Raw genomic sequence first — 26,541 nt, 5'->3', positions numbered from 1 at the left:
TTATTTCTCTTGGGTAAAAATCCAAGAGTAAAATGACAAGAATATATGACAGGTGGGTGTTTAATCTTCTGAGAAACTGCCAGAATGTTTTCCAAAGTATTTATGCCACTTGACAGTCCCATCCTCAGTATGTGAGAGTTCCAGCCTTCCGTACAGTCACTAATCCTCAGGATGGCCAGTCTTTTTAATTCTAACTATTCTCATAAATGTATAGAGATGTTGTGATTTAGTTACTTGGAAATAATATGGACATTTTGGATCTTGCTTTTAAGGTTTGTGAGCTGGGTTCATAGCAATACTGTAACCAGCACAAATTTTTCCCCACAATGAAAGCAAGATCTGTCTGTGTACAGTACCTGATGCAGCGTAAATGAAGGATTTCCAGTCCGGCTAGTGGGAATGGGCGTACTGGTACTCATGCAAGGTGATTCTTTCCTTGTAGGTCTCCTCACAGACATGCTCACTGGGCACTGTTCGGGGTGCCCCTATCTGCATTCTGTGAGCTCTTTTAGTGTAATAACCTGAGGCAATCCTAATGCTCACCTCATTTATTTCCCAATTCTCAGGGATCATTGCCCTTCTTGCCCAATATCTACTGTCTTGAAATCTGTTGCTTATGTATTTCATTCATTCTTTGGTTGTTTCCAGAATGGGGTAAAATCAATCTTTGTTAGCCCATCGTGTTCAGAAGTAGAGGTCTCTATACAATTAATTTTGACAAAACAGGGTATAAAATCAGAAATCACTCGATATCCTACTATGAAGCCAAAACTTATGAAATTTAGCTTCTGACTTATTTATTGTGAATGTAAACCATGAGGAAAATCTGTTTTATTTTCAGTTTAATTTCTAAAAGTATGCTTAGTTTTGAATTATTTTGAATGTTTCCATAAAGATGTCTTGTTTGGGGAAGCATTTTCTCAATACTTTTTGAAAAAGCCAAGCATATTAAAGTCATTAGGTGTATACATACACATACATACATACATACATGTCCTTCTCCTAACCTGTACATTTCAAGGATATATGACAGCCTTAGGGATACCAGCAAATCCATATATGTTATTTCTACTTTTACTTGTACACATTTAATAAAACACCCTGGCAGTATCTGAATTCTAAAAATAAGAAACATTCCCAATGGCAGAGTGATAAAGAAATTGTCCAAGGAAACACTAAGTATAGAGGGTTTTTGTCATTATGTAATATCTACATCCCTCCTTTTCTTGGTTAAAAAAAAGAGTATGTATAGAGACATGTATGACTAAGAAAGAATTCACTTAATAACTATTATAAGGAAGGTGGAAAGTTACCTGGCAGAGAAGATTATTACCTTCTGGAACAACGCAAGAAAAAAATCCCACCGGGATGAAATATTTAATATCTATTGTATTTTTTCTTCTGACTAAGATAAAATGCAGCTACTTGTTTTACACCTTAAAATCAGAATTACTCTTCCTTTATTGATGGAAATAACATTCTTTTGGAATATCAGTTTGTATATTTAAACATCTAGAAGTTACTTGATGGACAGTGTTAGAAATAAAGGAATAGATTATTACCAAAGAAATAGGCAAACTAATCTAAGATCACCTAGCCACATCATCTAGGAACTTGTTAATTCCTTATGGAATCCATCACCACTTTGGATAAGAAACAGAAAATTAAGTGTCATGTTATTGAAAAGTATGTGTGTCTACACATAATTATTTTCTTAGTAATTTAAGGAATGTGTTCCATAGAATAAAATTGGTCCCATCATGTGATAAAATTCGTACTTAAGTAATTAACATATTTTAACATTAGTTTAACATTTAAGCATATTAACATCATTTTTAATATTTACAACTATGATAATTAAAAATTTTTTCCAACTAAGTAATTCAGTGATATTTGCACATTCACTTAAAGGCATCTGACACCAACAATGTCAATTTGCGTTATGCTAAGCTTTCTCATTTTAGGTGAGATCATTAGAAGGGTTTTGTGTTGTTTTTTCATATAATTTTAAAAGTGATTCTGACCTTGAGGTTAGCTTTATTTATAACAGTTATTAGTTTCTGGGTTTTTTTTTTTATTTGCTCAGTAAACATTTACTCAATACCGAGTATGAGCCTCAGACCATACACCGATATTGATACTACAACAGAAATAAGACAGGCTATTTTTTTCTTTTAAGAAACTTCATGAAAAAGTTCGTGTAGGAATCACATAGGACATGTGTTAAGAAGTAGATTCCTGGGTGCCACGTCCTACAATTCAGAATCGATTGGTCAAGGGTAAGGCTTAGAATTCTGCATGTTAACAAGATCCTTAGGTGATTCCTCCAACCACATTTTAAAAAGATATTGCTCTAAATAATAATTGGTCAAGAACGGGGGGGTTGGGCATGGACTACTGATGCTGCCATGTTTGATGCATCTTGTGTTGAGGTCCAGTGGACATGGGTGGTTACACAGAGTTTGCCCTGATCAAGAATTAAGGACTAAGGAAGTGAGAGAGGCCTGAACTCTAGCCTAAATTCCAACTCCTTGCTCCCCTTCCTCCCCTTCCCACAGAGTAGCCTGGCCTGCAGGGTTGAATCTGCCCAAGAAGTGCTTTGTTCTCCTTGGCCTAGAACAGCTTTAATGGAATGTAAATGACAGTTTCCAGAAGCTAATGTGATCCTGAACCCATCATACAATTTTAGAGACAGACCTAGCAACTACAGTAGAAGAGATCAAGACTGTAATCTTCCAACCTAATAAGAAATTTACCCTTTAAACAATATCCACATTTATTGATTTCTAGCCACACTCAGCTCCCCAAGAGAAATCAGATGTCAAACATAATGGAGAATTTGTACTTAAACATAGTTTTGTTTGAGGCTTAGTTTGCTTCTGTCTTTATATATTATTCCTATTCCACATCAACAGTGTTGAATAAAATGCTTGTCCGTAGGTCCCCCTATGCATAAAGACAAGCTATCTTTCTAGTAAAATAATTCATTGCAAATACACACCTGTAGATAGGACACACTTCCTTTTGCTTTTGGAAAAACCTGTTATGTTGCTTTGGGAATTTTCTTGAGATTTCATCTGGAGCTTTATTTTATAGGCAAGAGTCTCTTTCCTAATAGGCAGAAGGTCTTTTCCCCTTTGTTCTCCTGCCAGTTACCCACAGTCGAAGTTGAGCCATCCATGCTATGCTTGACTCTTCCTTCTCCCTGTCGCCCATTTTCATACAACAGCTCAGGTATCAGCACCCTAAATGTGACCCTCAGCACCTCCAGCTATAACTGCAGACTTCAAATTATCCTTAAGTCCATGGCCTCCCACATATCATAGCACATCCCACCTGTCATATCTTAGTGGCTCTAACACAACAATTTTATACTCCTCCTTAGGGTGAGTTCTGAAGTTTTTTGTAACTCCTACTTTAGCTGTATCTCGCATTAGGTATATGTAATCTCTCATTATATTAGTATTACACGTATACCTCCCTGTATCTCATGGATGTGCTTCTTTAAAAATTAATGTTTAATTTATTGAATAAAAAAAAAATTCCTGAAAGATTTATGAAAAAACTTAGAAGAAAAAAAATGAAAAGCTTTTTTAAGGAAAATATGACTTAAACTATGACAGATCATAGGCAACACAATTATTGGTAAGCATGGCTTTGTATTTGCCCCTTTTCTAAAAGCACTGTTGTTCTTGAAGCAGGGGGAGAGCCATGTTTCATGGTGACCTTTAAGTCCCCATGTGTAAGGTCTCTGTTCTAACACTCTTTAAGAGGCTGTTTCCTGCACTGGGTCTGTTCTGAAGGAAACCAGACAGCTGCTCACCAGCGTGGCAGCAGCAGGTGTCTCTGTGGGATGCCTTTGGAAACAAAAACGCTGGATTCCCCCAGTGGGTGTAATTTTATGAGCTCTGTAGAGAATTTCTTTATGGCCATTTTCTCACCTGTGCATAATATATACTGATGACTGTGGTGAAAACCAATTCTTATAACATTTTTAGAAATCCCAAGCCTTAAGAACCACAGAAGTTAGAACCAACTAGGACTTCCTGCATCTAACCACAAACCTTTGAAAGGAGCACGTTTTGTATAATGATATTTTCAGTAATGTCTTATTTTACAGGAAAACACACTCTACCTTCATCCGTTTTAGCGATTGTTTTGCAGTATGTCCCAGACATTACAATTAAAATACACATTGGTATTGTTTTAATGCCCTCAATGACTGTAGACTGTGCAAAGAGGACACCATTGTCTTCCCATTTTCCTTTAAATAATGTTCTTTAGCCCCTAATTGGCCTTTCTCTTCTATGAGGATAGTGTACCTGTTTTCCCTATAGTCTCTATGGCACATACATATATGACCACAAAACATATATTACCTTGGCTGTATTGGCTTAATATCCCTCACTATAAATATAAAATATATAGAGAATGAGGGCATTATGCAAATGAAAGGAAGCAAAAGTAAGTTGAATTTATAATTTATTAAAATCAAACAATCCTTGCAACCCTGAATGTTGTATTCAGTAACATCATATAACTGTACACTGATCTTTATAAAAATTCAGATAATGTCTGATTCAAAAAAACACTTGGGTGATATCCTAAATGTTTAATGATATATGAAACTTCTTGAAAAAAGTTGTAGCCACTATTGGACCCATGACACATTCTGAGAGATGGCCAAAAGTAGGGCAAGCACTATGATACCTTTCCATTGAAAGTGCCAGTGTCAGCTCACTGGTGGGGTTCTGCATGTTGTAGTTACAACTTCCCCAGTCCTGGAAATTTTGCTGACAGGAAGTGCAACTAGGTATGCCTCAATTGAAAAGCTAAACTGAGTCTGACGATCAGTGGCCCACAGTACTTCCTCAGGGTGCTAGAGCCCCTTTTCAGCAGAAATGGAGGTGAAGTCCGAAGAAGAAAATAGGGAAAATGATGACTCCTCACTTCTTCCCATGAAAAAATCATAAGAAACAGTTGCAGGACTCATGAAAGGATCACACATCTTATATTTACAGGCCATAAAATAATGTGATTCATTTGAAAAAAAAAATCATAGAACTGTACACTGTAATCACTAGATTACTATAATCAGTATGTGATTAATATTTTTGCTTCATTTTCCATTAAGGTGACATATTTGTTTGATAATGGAGGGACCGTCTTCTTTGCTATTTTTATGGCAATATGGGGTAAGTATGTTCTTCTGTTACTTAATTGCTTGTCCTTGTTTTCTGAGGCTGTTGTGTTTCTTCACATACATACACACACACACATACACACACACAAACACACCCTGTGTATCAATTCAACAATGAAATCTCTTGCTTTGTTTGTTTGCTTCATACATTCATGGCTTCTTTGAGAATTTAACTCTTCTGCTAATACTCTAGTCCCAAAAGCCTTGACCTTCCTATACTGAGGAGTGTGTTTTTCCTGCTGAAAGCTGGTGGTAATTATAAAAAAACTGGAACATGCTAGAATCCAAATTTATAACACTTGTACTTCTGCGTGTAGAAGTGATGCTCAGAAAATGCATTATTTGCATAATATTTCTATATGTCTATTTTTTTTAACATTACACTTTACACACTTAGAGAGACAGTATCTATTCCATGTATGATTAAGCAATAATATCTAATACATAATAAATCTTGTTCTTATTTAACATCTTAAAACTGTAAAAATTATGTACAAGTATATGCTTTGGCTGAGTTTTATCACCATGTTTCTCATTGACTCTTTAAAGCACCCAATTTATTGAGTCCTAAAAGAAATCAGATTTGTTAAGATTCCTCACCCTTTGAAGAGAACTGATGCCATTCCTGGTTAAGAGTCAGCTTCCCTACCATTGCCCTATTGAATGCAAAGTCATTGTCAGCTTGGCCATTCAAGGGGCTGACCATGTATGTGCTGAGACGGGAAAGTAAAACGTTCTATAATACAAGTCTCACTCCCATTACCTTAATTTCCCCAGGAGCAGAAACTCCGTATACTCTGTAAGTCAAAATTTTAAAAAATTTTCCTTCAAGAAAGTGTCCTAATTTGCCTTCAAGAAAATGCCAATATTGATGCATGCAATTAGGACAACAGGGTTAGTTAAATTATCAGGCAGGGCAAGCATCATGAACCCTTTTAGTTTTACCTGATTCCCACAAACGTTTCGCACTAAGAGTAAAATAGACCAAAATACGAATTAAGGTTACTCAATAGATGATTCTGTACAGCCAAAAATGGTAAGAAAGGAAACCTTTTGGATGATTTATCCTCTAAGTTTCTGCTCCTAGTCTCATACTTTTATAGTTCTCCTTGGCACAGCCACATGACAGTGATCTTGCTTCAGCTTTTGGAAGATGGGCTTGTGAAAAGACTAGGGTGTAGGCGATCATTTGCCGTCAGAAGCCTTTTCCCTTTCCTTTTATATTGAGGTACGAAGTTGAGGTATGTCATCCATAGGGATGCCGTCACGTGCATTTTCTTGGCCTGCTGGCACAGATGAATCATTCACAGTGGAGTTGTAATAACTAGAATTCCCAAAACTCGCATCATAAGGTTCTGGTGCATTGTCTAATCGCAGAACTAAAAAAGTAACAAAAAAAATTATTTTATGGTGACAGTCTGGAAGATGCATGCTTGGGCATCTGCCAGACTATAGGAATTGTTCTAGATTTCATATGGGCTTTGCAGATACTGGTTTTGAAGTTTTAAATAAGTATATACTTTTCATGATACATTTCTTTCTAAGACTAAGAGAACAGTTTAGCTTCTGAAATAATTTTACTACTAGCAAACCAAAAATAAAGGAACTAAGGGAGAAATCATAATGAAAGTAGAGTGGTACTTTGTATGAAGAAGCACAGACAGACATATGTCTCATTGAATTTTGAGTTCAGGGCCTTGAATTTTTACTTCTGGTGTAAAAAAATAATTTTTAAATACTGAAGAGCATTAATTTTAAATCAGTGTCATTATTTTCTAAGTGTCTCAATATCTTTATGGTTGAGCCAGGGAAGATAAAGATGGAAGAAAACTCTTTGTAAAACATTATATTTCTTTGTGATAGATCCTGGTTATCATGCACTTGGCATTCTCTGATTAATGATATGAGATTATTTTTTACTTTTTCAATGAACAGCCAATTTTTACATCCTTAATGATCTTGAATTTATTTTCAAAGAAAACTTGGTATGTGCTAGGTAAAAATAAGTACTAGACAGTGACTAATTACTAATCAGATTAGTGATTTAACTTTAATTATTAATTAATTTAATTTATTATTATTTAATTTAATTTAAATTATTATTATTTTATTTAATTTTAATTATTCAGTTAGGTATTCCTATGTCCTAAGTATTCTTTACCCCTTCTGTTTACAGACTGGGTGCCCAGTAACCTTACAGACTTGGGGGAGGTTTCTCAAAGCTGTCTTGAGGGAGGAAAGTAGGTGTTGTGATTGAGTTATTCCATTATGCCTTGATCACAACATCTTAGACTGCATCAGTTTGACAGACTGAGCTTTTGCATGTGATTACAGGTAAATCTGGAGTTAAAAAAAAGGTTTGGAAACCCCTGTTGTTTGAAATCTTATCCTTTAATTTTGAAAAGTACCACTTTTTATTTTATATGGATTCCTAGAAACCCCCAAAATAGAATTCAGTTAAATTTACAGTTAATGGATTTGGTTCTGAAGATGAACAGTATGTCAGTCATGCTCTGAACTTAGTAAAATCAACAAGACTTTATTGACAGGATGTACCAGGGCATTTAACTATTTTTTATGGTAGCGAGAGTCCTTTGTAGAACAGAAAACATTTTTCCCCCTGAAGTATAAAAAAAAAGACAAATCAATTATGTGAAATTATTTCATTTCTGTTCTAATCAGTATTACATTAAGAAGAAATCCAGTTCTTTATTCTTAGCAGACACATTTCTCATTTTAGATCTTACAGTTGGTCTTTTCTATCCCATGAGTGAAAAATTCCTCTATTATTGTGATTTTATGTACCCAAATATACAACTCTATAGATTCTGTTCTAGAGACTCATTAAGACAACTGATTGAGGACTCCTGCATCTGTGTAAACTTTAGAAGAACTGCAGATTGGAATAAATCATTGTTCAAATTACTGCTGCCATGAGATCCAACAATGGCAGAAAATGTGGCTGTGCAGTTACTTGCTAACAACACTGACCCTTTTTCCCTCAATGGCATACCATTCTCTTCCAATTCCATAGACATGTTTTAGGTTCTGGGATTTGGTTTATTTAAAACTAATTGTGATGCAATGATCCACAGCTCCATATAGTTTTAAAATTCCACCCACAGGCCCATAATTATTTTGGTTATGTTCTTTGAGAAACAGAGAGTAGATCAGAATAAATCTTGTGCCTGTTTCTGTCATACAAATCTCCAGATCCCTTCTAGATAAGGTAGTGAACATTAGCATCCTCATTTCATTTAATCCACAGTGTGCGGGTGAGGTTTTGAAAGTTGTTTTTACCTGGTTCGTTTCTGTCATCGTAAAGTCGCCGATGGGAAAATGAATCCATTTTCCTTTTTCCACACAGCAAGTAGCCAACAAGACTAAGCAGTGAAGCACCCAGAATAGCACCTAAAATGGCCCCAAATACTACTCCTGTATTTTTATTTTCTAGAGGAGAAAGAAAAAATAATTAACAGATGAAGAAATAGAAAATAATTTTTCAAAGAAGAGAAATATGTACATTGGACTTTATAACAAAAAATGTTTAAACAATATTGGGTTTTTAAAAATTAGATAATAGTGATATGTTTGTGTATTTTGTGAAGTACTGAGTATTTGGGGTATATTGGCAAATATACCTCCTTATAAAACCATACTTCAAATTTTTAATTATGTTTAAAAACTTCTTATTTTTATAACTGTCTCTCATTCCTTTTTTAAAAACAATAGTACTGAAGTGCCATGTGTATACTCCATTAAGATCTAATTTCTGTGTTGAGTGCTATATTGCTTTTAATCAACTCTGAATTTCTAATGAACGTTAATGATGAAATGAACTTTGGGCTTGTTTCTATAATAACTGAAAAGTAAAAAGCTAATGGGAGTAAGTGGGTAATAGGAAATGAATCCATAAAACCCCAACTGAAAAGGCACTATAAGGGAAGAGCAGTATATCCTAATAAAGGACATTTCCCGCTGCAATAAATAGACCAAAGCAAGATGTTTGCAATGTCTTGCACATTGAGAAGAGATGTGTAGGTCTGAGTTTAAAGGACCCCAAAATTTTACTCTATCTCCCTTTTTACTAAGTACCTTATTTGAAGCCTGAGTTTGTTATTAACAAGCTATGCAATTCTCCCTGAACTCATATTTAGTGTATTGTATTTTCAGAGTTTTTTAAAAAAAATTTCATGAGAATGTTATTAAGTGGGCAAGGAGTCTTATAAAGTGTATAATTCTATATTAAAATCCATTTATAAAAACATTAACCTACACACTAGAAACCTACAGCAAAATTACTACTGAAATAAAAGCGAAACAAGGTTAACCAATTTTCTTTTGATTAAAGAGCACTGGTGGACATAAGTACTCAGTATTCTTAGTATGTATATTGAGTTTAGAGAGAGAAAAGAAGAGAATATTTATTAAAAATCTTTCCAATGTAGGGGCACCTGAGTGGTTTAGTCAGTTAAGCGTCTAACTTTTGGTTACAGCTCAGGTCACGTTCTCACTTTCATGAGATCGAGCCCCATGTGGGGCTCCATGCTGGGTGTGGTGCTGCTTAAGATTCTCTTTCCTTCTTCCCTGCCACGCCCTGCCGCCTTGTTCCCTCTATCTCAAAAAACAAAAACAAAACTTCTTGGTGTAGTATCAGAGTATGTATGAATGAAAAGATGCATTAAAATTATAGCTAAAATGAAAATATATGTACATAAATCTATTAGCTGCAGTGCTATTATAAAGCCTAGATTTCAGAATTTAAAACTTCTCCTATACACTACAACTTTCAAGTAGGAATTTGTATGTATGATTTAGTGTTTACATCACTAATATAATCTGGAAGTAAGTTGTATTTGGAATCATTGAATTCATGGGAGGAAAAGGAGTATTTTTTTAAAATTTTCAGGGAAAGGCAAATACCATATGATTTCACTCATATGTGGAATTTAAGAAACAATTTTTTATGGTATTCATTAGGTACTAAACTAAGAATTCAGGAGGATTTGTTTTGTTGAGTTTACTTACATTTTTTAAAAAAATATCAGTGTTCTGTTTTCCTATGATTGCTATGTGATATCAGATAATTTATAAATTCATTTATTTCATTCAGTTTTCACATACATATATTTCTAAAGTTCAGTTGCGTATTGTTCCTAAAAGCATGGGGCATTTCAGGCAGTTTTCTCAGATTCAGTGAAAATCGTTGCCCAGTATCTTCAAAATTGTACTGCTACCTCAACCTAATAACCTACCTCTAATTTTGTCCCGCTGTCTCATCATGTTCCCATACGTAATGACTACTGTATGCTGACTAAAGCCTGAAAATCCCTTTATTATTTCCACTGAATATCATAGTTGCCCCTCAGAAGTGTGAACCACCTGTGCTGCTGTAGTCTTTTTTTTTTTTTTTCAATATGGTACATTCTTTAGATGTAATCTGTATGACTTAGTTCGAGATTCAGTTTCACACAAAAGGAAAGTTAAATCCATTTATATTTACCTTCTTGGGGGTCTGATGTATTGGAGAAGATTTTTGAATTATTGGTAAACTTTAAGGTGGGCTGTAGAGTTGTTGTTTCTCGGTAGGAGGTAAACCCTATGAAGCTGTCATTGGATGTGGTGAGCCATTCATCTGGTTTTGTTACCATGGGAGTCACAGATGTGATGTTTGGTGCCGTAGGGAGGATGCTAACTGAAATGGAACTGTTGTCAGGAGTTTTTATGGTATCACTGGCTGAAGACCAAGTGAACTTTTCTGAAGATACAGCAGATGTAGCTTTGGGAGGTGCTGAGACTGGAAGAGAATTTTCATTTGCTATGGATGAGTTCCAAGACAATTTAGAAACAGAGCTATGGATCAGAGGATGGCTTGTGGGAGACGTAGGCATGGGTCTTGGATTCCTAGAAAAGTTGTTCGTTGATGAATTGCTGAAGACGTCTGTTGTTCCATGGTGTTTATTTAATGGGTCCCAAAGAGAGGAATTACTTGCCTCAGGATTGGAGGTTTCTCTATTTTCTTTATCTGAGCTTAAATTTCTATCACTTTCCAAAGGAACAGATTCATTTTCCATTGTTTTTGAGCCTGCTGCAATGCTTTGTGTTGTGTTTCTCTCTAGACTTTCTTTCCCATGGCTTCCAATTAATAGTAAACTAAACAAATTAGAAATCAGTAGAATTTTGGCTGAGGTCAACATTGTAGCCTTTTTTGGTATTGGTGTTATTAAGGGGAATCTGAAAAAAAGCAAATAATAAGCATCTGAATTATTAAATGACATAGTGGGTTTTTTTTAAAGGATCTACATCTTTAAAGTAAACATCTAGAGATATAATACTGAATTGATAATGCCATACTCTTTATTCCAAAAGTTAGTTTTCTTTGGATTATATACTAAGCCTAGAGTGAATTCTATTTTCTATATAATATTTATTTCTTCTTTTTTCTAAGGAAATGCCATGCAAAAACTTTGTCAAGCCACATACCACTATTCCACTATTTCAAAGATCATTTATCTTGGGACAAGTTGAAATATTTACATATATTTGAAATATTATATATGGATTGCTAAGTAAAATATTGTAAATATAGAGCATGTATACCTGGCTGATTTCTTTAACATATTTAAGAAAATATGGTTTTTATAAAGATATGATTTGGAATGTTTATTATGAAAATGAAGTTACTGATTATACTCTAAACATACCACTTTAAAATGAATCAGTTGGGACTTCCACTTAAAAACATTTTATTAGTACCTCATTAGAGTTATTTGAATTTTAAATTAATATCCCTTTTTTCACAATATTTTTCATGATGCCCTTCTTCCTACTAATCAAAACTAGGGAAAATCAGGAAGACTCTCAGATTTCAGGATAATCTTCCCTTGTGTGCCCTTATTATATAAATGAAACATCTGTCTGGGAGCATGTGTAGAAAAAATGACATAGTTAGATAGTAGCAGAGTTGAGGTTGAAACCCTGGTCCAGAACTTCAATCCAAGCATTATCATTCTGCCTCTGAAATGTGGAAGTACCATAACTCATTGATAGGAGGATACGGGGAAAAGATCTTAAAATTAGATTTATATTAAAATTCTGACTTCTATTATGAATAACCTGTGAAAAATAATCAACATAATAAGCAGTTACTTTATTCGTCATTATAATCATACTGAAATCGCAATGTTCTGAAGACTAAATGAAATTATATAGATAGAAGTACTTGAACCAATATGGCCTGAAGTAAGCAGCTAGTAGACATTAACCTCCATTTTTTATTATGAAAATTTAATATTCCTGTAAGTGCCTTACATCTCAGAAAGTTTGCAATATCATCTCACTTGATCCTCACAATGATCCCTTGTGACCAAAAAAATAGATAAATAAATAACTTGCATATTCTTATTTTGCCAAGGAAGAAACAGGTTCAGAGTGGCTAGGAGACAGCTAATGAAAGGAAGAGAATGACTGAAATCCAACTCTACTGACTTCAACCTAGTTGGATGCTAAACTTTGAAAGGCTAATTGAATTTAAATAAAAAAAAATAAATAAAATTTGAAATATCTTTAATATAAAAAATATTCTTTTTAAAATGTTAAGACTATTCCTCCCCAAACAATACAGTCTGATAACTGATTTCCTATTCTTTGAATTGGATCTTAGAGCTTATTTTTCACTAAAAGCCTCCAGGATGACCAAGATAAGAAAAGGAAGGATGTGCACCGGATATTTTTAAGGTCCAGTATTATGTAGCATTTCTTAAAAGCTCTCCCAGAAATGTTTACAGTGATGGTCAACCTTAATTTTTCATTAGGGTCTGAGAAGCCTCTAAATACGTCCTCTGATTTTCTTTGGGATTTAAGTGCCTCTTTCCTGCTAAATGATATCTTACATAGTGGTACAACTTAAATATATTTATAATACATCCTGATACATATTTTTCTTTCAGTTATTAGTCCATACCTGTGGATTCCTAAAGCTTTCAAAATGTAATATCTTCCATGCCCTATGCTTATCACTTAAATAAATTCTACTTAAAAGGCAAGGCAGGGGTGCCTTGGTGGCTCAATGGTTAGATGTCTGACCCTTGGTTTTGGCTCAGGTCATGGTCATGAAATGGAAGTCTGTGCCTGGCTCCACTCTAAGTGGAAGTCTCCTTGAAGGTTCTCTCCCTCTGCCCTTCCCCGCCCCCTAAAATAAATAAATCTACTGGAAGCAGACTCTGCATACTCCTGATACTCTGTTTCTTGAACTGGTAGGAATTACATAGGTATTTGTATTTGTGATATTGTCTGTTTATATTTGATTCACTTTTCTGTGATAGCCAAGCATATGGATTTAGATCCTAAAAATTGTTAACATCATTGGAAAACATATTACTACTCTGCTTCTATTAAATCAGATGTTTCACACGTTTTCTCATTTAGTTCTTACCAAAAACAAACCAACAATGAGGAAGGAATTATCAATCCTGTTTCACACATAATTAAATGGGGCATTAAAAACGTAAACAATGGGGGGAGTCTGCGTGGCCCAGTTGGTTAAGCCTTCGACTCTTGTTTTCGGCTCAGCTCATGGTATCAGTGTCGTGAGGTGGAGCCCCATGTGGGGCTCTGCACTCAGTGTAGGGTCTGCTTCAGATGCTCTCTCCCTCTCCCTTTGCCCCTCCCCCACCTCTCTCTAAAATAAATAAATTAATTGAAAAGAAAAGTGTCAAGGACACAGAGTAGTGACAGAGATCGGGTTAGGATTCAAACCTCAGCATTAAAGCTAGTCATCACCATCTGTGTAACAGAAGTTACAAAGGAATATAGAAATTGGTTACAAAGAAATAAAAAATCAGCTGCTTTTTAGAACTTCTTCCCACCAACATTTTTTTAAGCACAGCTTCTTCAAGTTTTATTATTTTACTCAAAATAGTTTATAATACCATTATTTTAAACACTGGAAAACTAGGGCCTTCTACCTTAAGTACCCCTCAAACACACTAAATACATTTTTATCCTAATTTAAGAAAACCCCAACAATTATCTCTATGATTCTAGGTAGACCCCTCTGGCATGTAGTTTACAAATTAACAAAAGTTATCCCCAGGATCTCCAGTTCACCAACACATTATTAAACTGATACCTCACCCAGCACCTTTAAAATACAATTCAATTTAGTTTGAAAATACTTCCATGCATCTTTTCAGAAAAATCTTTCTCCTGTGAACTCTGTCAAGTTCATAGCAACCATTATAGCCCTTTTCATTATTTAATTCCAGTGGTCTCATTAAATTTATGAATTGTCCTTAGCCACCCATTTTTTCATTATTATACATTTTGATTTACTTTCCCTTTGTGGTTATTTTCTCTTCCTAATGAAGTGGTCACCAGAAGGGGAAAAAATAGGCCTTAGCTGTTCTAGTTTTCTCATGTTACATGAGAAACGTGGTATTGAACTTTCACTCCCTTCCCGTAATGAGAATCCACATATCAAGAGTCAGCAAAGTGAGTTTTGTTGTTCCTGATTCACTTTGTAACATTGAACCACCAATGGGATCTCTCTACCCTTCACCCAGCTTTTGATTTTAACTTGAAAACCTAAGGTATTAGTACCCCAAATGAGCCAAGCGTTCTGTTACTGTCTATAATTTATCTCCAGGGAAAAGAGAAAGATGGGAGAGAGGGATGATGTGTGTTGTGAATAACATTTGCAGTTTATTCCAAAAATAATATAGTTATATGTACAGCTCTTGTGAGAATTGGTTTATTCCTGCTATCCTGGCCTGACAGTGGAAGATAACTTTGCTTCTGCTCCTTAGCTTCCAAGAGAAACAGGTTACACCTCTCCACTCAGGTCCCTTCATCTTAAAGGGATAGAAGCAAAGGGAAATTGAAACCATCAGTTATTCAGAACCCCAGCCCTGGACTTTTGCTGGACAAGGACTAGGAAATTTGGGTTAAATTCAATCCTATTCTGAATTGAACACAGTGTAAGCCCCAAAGGCTAATGGAGTTAGTACAGAAGTGCTGAAGGGCAATAAAAAAAATCTGTGCTCTTTCTCTTTGTACTTTCCTCTCAGCCTCTCTCCATCTCCAGAGTTTAAGTATTTAAAGCGTGTTGTATACTCATTGTGTAAATTTATGCTGGATGATGCTTGGCAAGCTTGTGTATGCCCGAGTTCATCTGTCAGCCAGGTGCACTGTGGAGGCAGACAGAAGTGGAACCAAAGAAAAAATGCAATTGTAGAAAGAGAGTATATCAAGAGAACCTGGTAGCATCGTTTCCCCTCCTGTTCTTTTTGCCCTTTTTGTCCCCTAGGTGGAAATTTGAGAGAGGAAATTTGAGGGTGTAGAGCATAGGAACAGAGCTAAGATCATTACAAACTTGAAAAACTTCTAAGATAAGAATTATTATAAAGGGAACAGAGAAAAAGGATTTCCACTCATTTTATGATATTTTAAACACAGATTCTAAACCTTTCTGTATACATTGAACTATTTTTATTATTTGTGGTATTTAACACATTTTAAAATATACTTTCAAAGGGTGTGAGTTGCACTTTTTTTTTTTAAGATAATTGCTCTATGCAGAGAAAATGAACACAGTTTTCTCCTCTGTTTTTGGTGTTGACACTAAAAAGTGGTTTCACATTACTACTTTTGTAGGGAGGACTGTAGAAAGTGGTAAGAGAAACACAACAACCCCGGCCATTAAAGGAAGCAAGTCCAGACTCTCCACATAATTTTGCTTGCCCTTAAATGCATAGAGTCATTATTCTGCCCAGCCTTCTTGTTATAACTGAGTCATACCCATTTTATATCAAGCTTTAAAAATAAGGAGGTACCCTGGTTTGTATCAGGTAATCAACCTATGCAAGGGAAGAGAAATGCTAGTTATTGGCAATTCAAACAAAATCCAAGCCTTTAAATTATAACATTAGTTCAGTGCACTGACGGGTACTATAAAAACGTGTTTCTGCAGCAAAATAACTAAAAAGAACATAGAATGTGCTAGTTCTCTTTCAGTTGCTTTTGCTTGTTTTTTTTTTTTTTTTTTTTATTATAGATCTCAGGCTACAGGTTAACACAGATGGGTTTTATTTTTCTTCATCATAGGAAATTCAGTCTGTCATTAGCCTATATCCCAGGCAGACCGTGGGTGCTACTCTTGAGTGGCCTTTACAATCTTGAACAGTATATTGCTTTTCCTAAATGAAAGAACTGTAATAAATGAGGACATAATGAACTATGCTTCTAGAAATGCCTCTTTTAATAAGAGGGTTTTGAAAGGATGAGAACACTTAGAAGCCAGAAAGGAGGACTGTACCTGAGGAATGCAGGCATATCATTTCGCTTTTATTTGACTTAAAAAGAAAGGAAAGACAAGGCTTTCTTTCAGGGGGGAAAAAAACTTCTAGTTGTGAACATAATTCTCATTAAAAGACTCTGGGGTATGCAGGAATTCAGGAAAAATATAGAATGTCATATTCCCTGCTAATTTGAGCATTGTTAGTCATAATCTTCAGTACTGAAATAATTAGGTGGAAGAGTATCAAACTTAGAAAGAAAAACTGTCTGCAGAATATTCTAGACCTAGACTCCCAAGCATGGAGTTTTCAGCCTTCTATTATATTTTACTGTCTGTAGAAAATGCCTCAATGGATAAAATAGAAAGTGCCAAACAGTAAATCAACATCCATTTAATTAAAGAAGCTTTACCTCGCCACAAACTGAAAATAATTTTAAGAAACATGATCCACACCTTCATTCAATAAGATGTGTTTCATAGCAACTGACTTGGCCATTCAGATTTCCAGTGAGCGTCAGATGTACACACATACCACACTAAGTGAAATAGTTACATACACAACATTTTGTCAATTTTTTGATTAATAAAATCTTTGGAAGAGATGTACAGAAGCTGGTAATTCATTGTATTCAAAGATTGTTTTCCAAAAACTGTCATATTCTAATACTTTTGCAAAATTCTTAAAGCCTAAAAGCATAATTTAAATCTAAATAATCAATTCATATTAATGTCATTTCCACTTTAAATATCGTGAAACTTAGATACTAAGATCTGACTTAAGGCAACTCTCTCTTGTAGTCATGTACATTTTAAGTAAGGTTTTTATTTAACTCTCCAGCTGGCTTCATCATTGAGCAAATCTGGCAGTAATTCCTAAGCTAAGCTAAGTCACTTAGTGCAAATGCTCATTTTGTAGGTAATTACTTAATGAAACAACTACCTGTTTTTATAAGGGTCTCCGTAGCTACTTGCCAGGCAGTCCTGTCAAAGAGTTGAGCCTACTTTGATTCTCTTTGGCAAATAAAAGAGAGCCAGAGACAGAGAGGGAAGGAGAAAGGGAAAGAGAGGGGGAAAAAAAAAAAGAAAGGGGAGAGAGAGAAAGAGAAAGAGAGAGAAGGGAGGGAGAGAGAGAGCGAGCGGGAGGGAGAGAGAGAGCGAGCGAGAGAGAGCTGGGATCCTACGTAACCCAGTCCACACTCACCTTCAGGTTCTGGAGGTATTTACAAACAGGAACTGAAATACCACAGACAGCTGTCCTGGCTGGAATGAGTCTGCCGAGCATTAGAGAAAGCAGATGGGTTAAGTATGACAATGTCCCACTGAGCAGGAGGGTGTCAGAGAAACAAAATTAGGTGGAGCTGGCCAAATCTTGCTTGTGTAATAGAGCACCCAAGAACCTGACTGACCTGCTTCTCAGCTGTCAGCGTGAAGATATCACCTCATTCAGACCTTAAAAAAAAAGAAAGAAAGAAAGAAAAGTCCAACCCTCCAGGTTTCATAGGTTGATCGTTTTGACTTTGGGGCAGGCTAGTTCTCTTGAGCAGTGGAAGAACAAGGGGCATCCATTTCCTGCCCTAAATGAAGAAAAAAAAAAAAAAAAGGACAAAGACTTTGGTAATGTTCCTTGGCGTATCCGGAATTTCTGGCACATGCTGGATTCGCCCTTTGCAGGTGAGGAAACCAAAATGACTCACGCCCTGCACCTGTTACTCCGTGTGAGCCCCATGTTATTCTCCTACATCATCAACAAACCTGCCTTTCCCATAGTAGGATGCCCTTTGTGTACCAAAAACTGAATGGAGAAAACACAGTGGTGAGGGCTCTTATCTGCAGTCCACTGAAATCAATTTTATAGAAAGTCACACTTCACACAAAGTGAATTAATGTGTATTGGCCTCCTTGAGAAGGCTGCGAAGTGTTCAGTTAGAAATAATCACCAGGATTGAGAGGGGCTTTCTTGCTGATTTTCAGGAGTTTGGGGAGTTACTAGGACCTGTGTGAGAATGGCCACATGATCCAGAGTAATTCTGAGAGCCTTCTCAATTAAGTAGTTTCCATCCCATGTTCTCTTTGCTTTTACTCTCAGTTTAGAAGCTGGAGAGTTTCACAAGTGCCCAGGTAATGCCTGATTAAATACTGGAGTTGAATAACAACCTGGCAGGCTTCGTTCACTTCCTTCCATGGCTTATGAAAGGGAGCAGAGTGAAACTGCACTTTCTGGGATATTCTGCACACCAGTATTTGGGGGCTGGCGCCAAGGCCCGTTGAGCTCAGTACATCTGAGGTACACACTTAGTTTCTATTGTGCAAGGAGATAGCTTTCCAGCTGCTGGGAGTGAAAATGAAACTTTAGCTAATGTACAGGACCTTCAAATTGAATGTAAAGAATCTGCCCAGTTAATTGGCTTCAGGAAAGAACAAGGTAATGTGTGGTTTTAAATGTTCTGAGGTCCTAAGGGCCTTTTCAGAGTATGATTAGAAATTAAGCCAACCCCTAAAAAAGTGTTTACTCAAAGGATATGTCATCTGTATCTGCACTGGTATGAAGAAAAACAAGTTGAATTTAATCAAACAACTGGTTACTGAGCAATGGCTTCATAGAATTCAATTGGTTATTTTCAGGTTGTCAGTTACTAGGAAAAATTCAAGCTGACAAAATATTTTTTTTCTACTTAGAGATCTGAACATGACTTGGCCAGGTTGGGTGTGCCATGCCCTTAGGGATTTTCCTAGATATGTGTATGAATATCATTACCACTTTCTGACTTGACTATGGTAATTAGGGCCTCTGCCAGGCATGGAAATTACAAGGTACTGTTGCTACAATTCTCTTCTTTCACTGTGTAGGAGACGAATCTTATCTCCTATGAACCCCTTTTCTGGAGACTCTACCTGTGGCCTCAGACTCCCCTTCATCACTGCCCTCCTGATAACCATAACCAATTGGTTAGAAATGACCCTAGAGATAAACCCTATTTATCCTCCCTGTCATGAGCACATCTGGAAATAAAGTCATAAAATAAGAAGTATTCATGCATTTAATGCCTCAGTGGTTACTTAGCCCACTTACTTGTGATCACAAGTCTTTGTGAAATCACCTGAGTTGGAGTTAAAAAGTAATTTCTTGGGGCAACCTGGGTGGCTCAGTGGGTTAAACATCTGCCTTCAGCTCAGGTCATGATTCCAGGGTCCTGGGATCAAGCCCCATGTCAGGGTCTCTGCTCGGTGGAGAACCTGCTTCTCCCTCTCCCTCTGCCTGCTGCCCCCACTGCTTGTGCTCCCTCTCTCCATCAAATACATAAATAAAATCTTAAAAAAAAAAAAGAAGTAATTTCTTGCCAAACGAAGAAACCTCAGTGAGATACATTCCCAAGTATATACCATGTTCTAGGTAAGATCAATCCCGTGTTGGCCCTTTTTTCTCCAAAGTCACTCAACAATAAGGGACAACTAGCTGGCAATTTAGTCAGCCAGGCTAGCTGAAATGACATGTGGTACAATGCCTGCCTATTTTGTACTTACCTACAATGGTACCTTTCATCGGGCCCTCTCCAATTGCTTTACACCTAGCAAGTCTCATAATACTTATTGGAAGAAGCAATAATTTCTCTTTGTCTGAAAGGTGGAACTGACAACAAGTAGAGTTACCAGAACATGAAGTTACATTATTGTCACTGATGGATTTGAAAATACAACCAGAATGTAACTTGGGACCGTGCCTCAAGTAAAATTAAAACATTGTTCTGGATCCAAAATGGTATCCCTTGTATACAAATCCTATAGCGTCACGTGCCTGATGCTGGTGCTATATATCGGGAATTTGTTTGCCATAGATCAAATCCATTAATAGCTGGTTCTGAGTCTGAAACACGGTATAAGTTGAATTCATGTTTTATCTCCCCACAGGAGCATGGGCACTTTAAGAAACAAATATTTGATTAATAATAAAGCAAATAACATGGTTGTATTATTTGAGGATAATTTAATGGTATTCTTCAGGAATACAGTAAAATTGATAGCTGGAAAAATTCCTTATGGCTGATAACATTTGTTTCAGTATTCTGTGAGAAGAGAAATAGATTATTCTCATGAATGCCAACCATTGTTTAACATAGCTTATCTTTATTCCCAAGTCACGTGGTATTATAATATGGTCGTCTTTAACAAAATGGTCGTCATTTAACAATAACATTATGAAAAGATTAAGTGCTCCATTTTGTTGCTAAGGACATTCTACAACAATGCCCTTTGTTAGGTACAAGTTGCGACATAGCATTTACATGTATGCAGGTGTGCATGCTTGGATGCATACCTACATAAAATGGGGAGCTAAGGAAGGTTGTAAAAACCTGATTTAATAAAACGTGATAAATCACATACAAACTTTAATTCAGCTGTAGTTCAGAGAAGCAAACAACATAACTATAACAAAACATGTTGCATTCTTATCTACACGTTATGTAAAGATGTTTGCTTTGTAAATATCCTCATAAAGACAAAGGATTAAAATAGAGTTGTTGCTGAAACCTCTCACTATAGCAAGAAGTAACACGTATCCATGGATACCTGAACCAACTGAAAAATAGTCAAAAAGCCCATTGATATCCTTAAGAGAGGTGTTTTTAATAAAAATATTAGGCTTCACGTTTAATATCTGTTAAATTTTGGTATAAATTTTCTTGTTTTGTTAATAATAATGACAACTCAATCCAGATGTTTATTTTTTTTTATTTTTTTTATTCCAGATGTTTAAAAAGAGCCTCATGGTCAAAGAAATTTTAAAAATTATTTTAATTTCTTATGACTAAAGTTAAAATTAATTTTAATTTCTTATGACTAGTTTTATTTTCTAATTTTTTTGTTAGCAGTAGGAGAAAATAAATACTTTCAGACAAAAGGATATTATTCTGAGGTAGAAACAATAGAAGCAACAATAGAAGAAGAAACAATAGAAGTAGATTTAAAGATAAAATGAAACAACTTAAATTTTACAATAGTAAGATCTTATAGCAAGTGTATTTTAAAGGGATATGAGTTAAGTATAAAAGACTAATATGAAAGTTTTATTTTAAAATGTCAGTTTTTTGTAATGTGCTGGAAATCACATCGTTGGCAAATATTTACATATATGATAAAAAAATTTTGGATGTTCTTATAAAATTATACAAAAGGATAAACAATTTTACAAAGGGATTTTAAAGCTTATACTACAATTTTGAAGACCACTGATTCTAAATGATGCTTAAGCTTCAAGTTGTTCATAGATACAGAATATTTTATTGGGCATTTTTCTGTGCTAATTAGGTCCTGACACTATAGGAGTTCCCTATGCCTTTTTATCTCCCCTTCCAGTTCCATCAAGGAGGGGGAAAAAAAAGAGCCAGAGAGTGGGAATATTGCTAAAAGGTGATGGAGACATTTTGAAAGCAAACACTATGTTTTCCTCAGAGCATTACCAATTGCAGGCCTGGTCACACTCTGCATGTTACCAGAATAACTTTGTTAGCATAGGATAGCCCCATCAAATTTTTATTCAATGTCAGAACTCGGGGCTCTTCTTCCGGCTGGTACTACAGGCTCATTATCCCCTAGAGAACAGCAGGAATGGAGGAAAGGCTCAGGCTATCAACTCACAATTTTCTTGTTGAATCCTAGCTTTGCCACTTACTGGTTTCATAACCTTGTCTAATCACTATCCCATTTCCAGTGTGTTCTCATTTGTAAAATAGCAAAAGTGACACCTACCTTCTAGTCACCTGTGGGGAGTCAATGAGATAAGGTAGATAAACACATGGTAGGGCTCAATAACTATAATTGTATAATAACTATAGTAATTTTTGTTTAGAGATGGTAGAAATTAAAGTTTCAGCATCAATGTGAACAGAAGTTGAGATGAGTCCAATCATGCATGGAAACACTTATGTTAAATTACTTTGAGTTTGTGTCTATACCTTGGCACATAGTAGTTGCTCAATAAATAATAACTGAGTGAAAAATGAAATAATTCAGGGCACCTGGTTGGCTCAGTCAGTTGGCCTTTGGCTCAAGTTATGATCCCAGGGTCCTGGGATCCAGTCCCGTGTCAGGCGCCCTGTTAAGCAAGAAACCTGCTTCTCCCTCTCCCATTCCCCCTACTTATGCTTTTCTCTCTGTCAAATAAATAAATAAAAATCTTTGAAAAAAAAGAAAAAGAAAAATGAAATTGTTCTTCTCCAATTTTATTTTTTTTTCCTGACAGAGAGGCTTTCCCTAGTCATCTTTATAAAAACTACAACCCTGCTTTCTTGACCTGTTTTAACTTACTTCCCTCACATTATTTTATTGGCAGCATTTATAGTCACTTAATGTACTTTTACATTATTTTTATTGTTTATTATCTGTTCCTGTATGAGAGAGCTCATGAAAGCAAACATTTTTGGTCTTCTTTCTTAATTGCTTTATCCAAAGAACTAGACTAATTCCTTGCACAGACTAAATGCTCACTAAGTGTGTAAATGGGTGAATTAGTGAGTAGGTACATAAACAAATAAATATAATTAACAATAAACCCCCCCCCCAAAGTGAGAATACTAAGTGTAGGACATCTGCAAGCTCACATTTCTTCTACCTAGAATATTATTCTAATTGTTGGCTCTTTCAGGTACGAGATCAACCTTTTTTCCCACTTAAAGATATCTCTTAAGCAACTTCGTATGATTGTACATGTACATCACTGAGCAATTTCCTATAGCTGGTAATAAGGGAGGGGGCTAGTTTACTAGAAGAGTTGATTTAACTATGAATTCATAAATCTTCTGTTATAGCAGGTGAGAGTGTAGACACTACTGCACACAAGTGTTGGTAAGTGGGTAGGTGTGGCTTTGGGGGATAATTTCCCCTGAACACTTTGTTTTTAATGGTGAGGTAGAGAGCAAAATTGCACCTAAGAGTGGTAAGAGTGTATGTGCTGGTTGTTAAATGAGAAAAGAGAAGGTATTACAGCATGGCACAAGTCTTCTCAAATCATTATTTAAAACAAATCAACTCACCCAGTATACTTGTCTTTTTCTTCAGTAATGTTGGTGTGCATGGGGAGGATAAAGTGAAAGTATCTCAAAGTGTTGAGAAAGAGTGGGAGATGGTCACAAAGGTCATCTGTTTCCCTGAAACTGGAGAATCAGACTTTGAGGGTTAAGGGATGATCTGGAAATCTTGGTCTTCTTGAGATAACTGATATGAACAGAATTAAGGAGCACAGTGAGTGAGTTATGATGGACCCAGTTGTGAGGGATAACAGGAAGAAAAGTTATGTGTGTAGGATATAGACATGGAGGCATCTTGCTAAGATGGAGAATGCTGGGCTCCCTCTAGACTCCTGCTCAGAGAAGAATTCTGAAGTAAAGCCTCTTATTCCTAACACCCAAAACAACTGCCCAGCCTTGCAAATGGCAACCTGCTGGAAAATGATACTGTTATCTTTAACAAGTACATGATACTCTCTTGTGCAGAAATGCCTACAAGATGCATCCATGTCTGTATGATGGAATATACCATTATGCAAGCTTCCTTCTTTTAGAGCCTCGATTTTGTTACAAAGTGTAATCTCTCTAGATGACTACTGCTCAGTTTATCAACTATGCAATTTATTTTTATAGGGACTTAATGAAATTACAATGAGACATAAATATAATAAAATGGCAGAACTAGTACATGGAAAATAGAACTTATTTTGCCACCTTGAGGAAAAGGTTGATTTACTAATGCTTTCTAAAAAATATATTAAAGAAGATAATCAGAAAATTCAGGCATCTCTAATTTGTTTTTTTCTGTCGGAAAGTTAGAAGAGCTAAATAATAATAAATAATAACCATGGCAGCAACAACACACAGAGTGTATTTGCTGAGTGTCCTCAGCACTGAGCCATGGCCTTGTAAGGGGCAGAATGAGGAGAGAATAAGATGCCAAGACTAGGTCTATACACTCTGAAGAAGGTCCTTGATTTGTTTCTTGGCTCAGAACCCAGGGAAGAAGGAAAGGAAACTTCTCCATGACCTGAAATGGATTTTGAAATCAAGTTCACAGACAGCAAATAGCAATGACAAGTGGCTTTCTCATCCATTTAGACTCTAAGCACCTGAAACACTTTGGAGAGAACAATGAAAACATGCTATGTTTAACTAAGCTGAGAGTTAGTTCCTAGAAGCTCTTAGCTGTAGTATAACAAGAAAGAAATTTTTGTACGGAATCAGGACAGAATCCTTAAAGGACACTTAGGATTATTGGAAACCGTCCCTTTGAATGAGTATTTGAAGCCATTAACCCTGCCTTAGGACTCAGAGTGACCTGGAGTACACAGTCAAGTTCATTTGGGGCAGGAATACTTTATCTCTGAACTGTGGTATCATTACCTGTGAAATAGCAATAAAAAAAATCGTTTCTTGTACATGGAGCTGTTGTGAGGCTTTAATGAGTAACATGTGTGAAATATTTAGCAGGATGGCTGGCATATATGTGAGTAATACATTACAACTCTTTAAGGGAAGGAGATGCACAGTTTTGGAAGCTACAAAAATATGAACAGAAAATGAAGCATGAAAATAACTAAACTGGGAAAAATCACAAGTTTACAAATTTTAAAAATCTCCAAATAAATAAAGTCAAAATCCGGAAAAGAACAATATTTTAATTAGCTGACTACCATGTTTCTGTAATGCTTTTTGTCCTATATTTCAGTCTGTGTTTTATCAAATTGCCTTTTAATATAACATATAAAAATATTACAGAGAATGTATAGAAAAGCAATTCAGTCTTTCCTCTTCCTCTAACATGGTTAATTGAAAGTCTTCTTTATTGATAATTTTGAAAAGTTTATTTCAGCTTTATAATTCATTTTTGGTAGTCCGCATTTTTAATGTAAATTTGAGAAGATCTCTGGTGCATTTCACATACCAGTTGAAATTTAATTTTTTACAAGATTTTGTTTATTATTTGAGTGAGGTGGAGGAGGGTCGGAGGGAGAGACATCAAGCAGACTCTTCACTGAGAGTGAAGCCCAACGTGGGGCTTGATCACATGACCCTTAGATCATGACCTGAGCCAAAATCAAGAGATGGATACTAAACTGACTGAGCCACCCAGATGCCCCAAGTGTTGAAATTTTAAAAATTTTCCATAGAGTAGTTTCTGGCTCTGTACTTCAGATCGTATTTCTCTTGCTTCATCAGTGCTGGACACCCTAGAACATGCCATCTCTCTATACAATCCCTGGCCTGGCTCCTGAGTCTACATATGAAGTAAAAGGAGTTTCCTCAGAATTCATTGCTATATTAAGATAGTTAATAATCACTGAACAACTTGTAGAAGTGTCTGCAGACCACATAAATATATCTTCCTCAATGCAAACTAAATGTGTCCCTGACTCAATGTTCAATTAGTCCTTTTTCAAAAACACTCATGGCCAGTCTACTGCACAATGTTTGAGGAAGTCAGAGATACTGGCTGTGTGTACAAGGAGCTTTTAGACACATCAAAATTATGAATATACACAATTCAACCCTTCTTTGACTAAATATTTGCTTGAACTGTGGACCAAGAAGCATTAAGTTTGCTTCTGCCTGTCTGTCTCTGCAAACTCAGATATAGTGGTCCAGTAAAAAAAGTAATCTTTTTAGAAAATTAAGTTATAAGCATGTATCAAAATTTTATTAGAGTTTATCTGCAAAGGAAGTCCTCTAAGAGATCAATGCAAAGATTTCTGTCTTGGTAGAGTCAGTTATAAGAAAAGAGAGTGGTTGGTAATCATTTTTAGACTTCAAACAACAATGACAACAAAAATGGAAAAGATTTATTTATGGTCAAAGAGCATTCGACTGTTGATTGATGGAGCACTGAGTGAATGAGCAGCCAACCTCCCAGAAGTTCTCAATCTCATTTAGGTCTTTTAGAAATTTGCTTAAAAAATAGAAAGAAAGAAAGAAAAAGAAAGAAAGAAAGAAAGAAAGAAAGAAAGAAAGAAAGAAAGAAAGAAAGAAAGAAAAAGAAAGAAAGAAAGAAAGAAAAGAAA

General features: G+C 35.7%; 2 protein-coding genes across 5 annotated transcripts in view; one reads left to right on the top strand and one right to left on the bottom strand.

The window, feature by feature from the left end:
- LOC111149717 (anoctamin 3) overlaps positions 1-26,541 on the top strand; it is a 445,297-nt gene that overhangs the window by 369,090 nt on the left and 49,666 nt on the right. For all 3 annotated transcript variants that reach the window (XM_022506952.1, XM_022506953.1, XM_022506954.1), the window contains one exon: positions 5,135-5,195. In XM_022506952.1, the coding sequence (XP_022362660.1) occupies positions 5,135-5,195 (61 nt within the window). The remainder of the gene's footprint in view (positions 1-5,134; positions 5,196-26,541) is intronic.
- On the bottom strand, positions 5,281-17,967 carry LOC111149718 (mucin 15, cell surface associated). 2 transcript variants are annotated; one of them, XM_022506955.1, is made up of 4 exons: positions 17,701-17,967; positions 10,707-11,437; positions 8,504-8,653; positions 5,281-6,582 (listed from the first exon to the last, which is right to left on the bottom strand). In XM_022506955.1, the coding sequence occupies exons 2-4, from the start codon at positions 11,398-11,400 to the stop codon at positions 6,422-6,424; spliced, it is 1,005 nt and encodes a 334-aa protein (XP_022362663.1). In that variant the 5' UTR covers positions 11,401-11,437; positions 17,701-17,967; the 3' UTR covers positions 5,281-6,421. The 2 variants fall into 2 exon arrangements, with proteins under 2 accessions (XP_022362663.1, XP_022362664.1); XM_022506956.1 differs by lacking the exons at positions 8,504-8,653; positions 17,701-17,967 and having other exon boundaries at positions 6,422-6,582; positions 10,707-11,415.

Source organism: Enhydra lutris, unplaced genomic scaffold (assembly GCF_002288905.1).
Source record: "Enhydra lutris kenyoni isolate GAN:26980312 unplaced genomic scaffold, ASM228890v2 scaffoldscaffold22, whole genome shotgun sequence".
NCBI classification, from domain to species: domain Eukaryota; kingdom Metazoa; phylum Chordata; class Mammalia; order Carnivora; family Mustelidae; genus Enhydra; species Enhydra lutris.
Note: the sequence above shows the minus strand (reverse complement) of the source record. Positions and strands in the feature narration are given on the sequence as shown.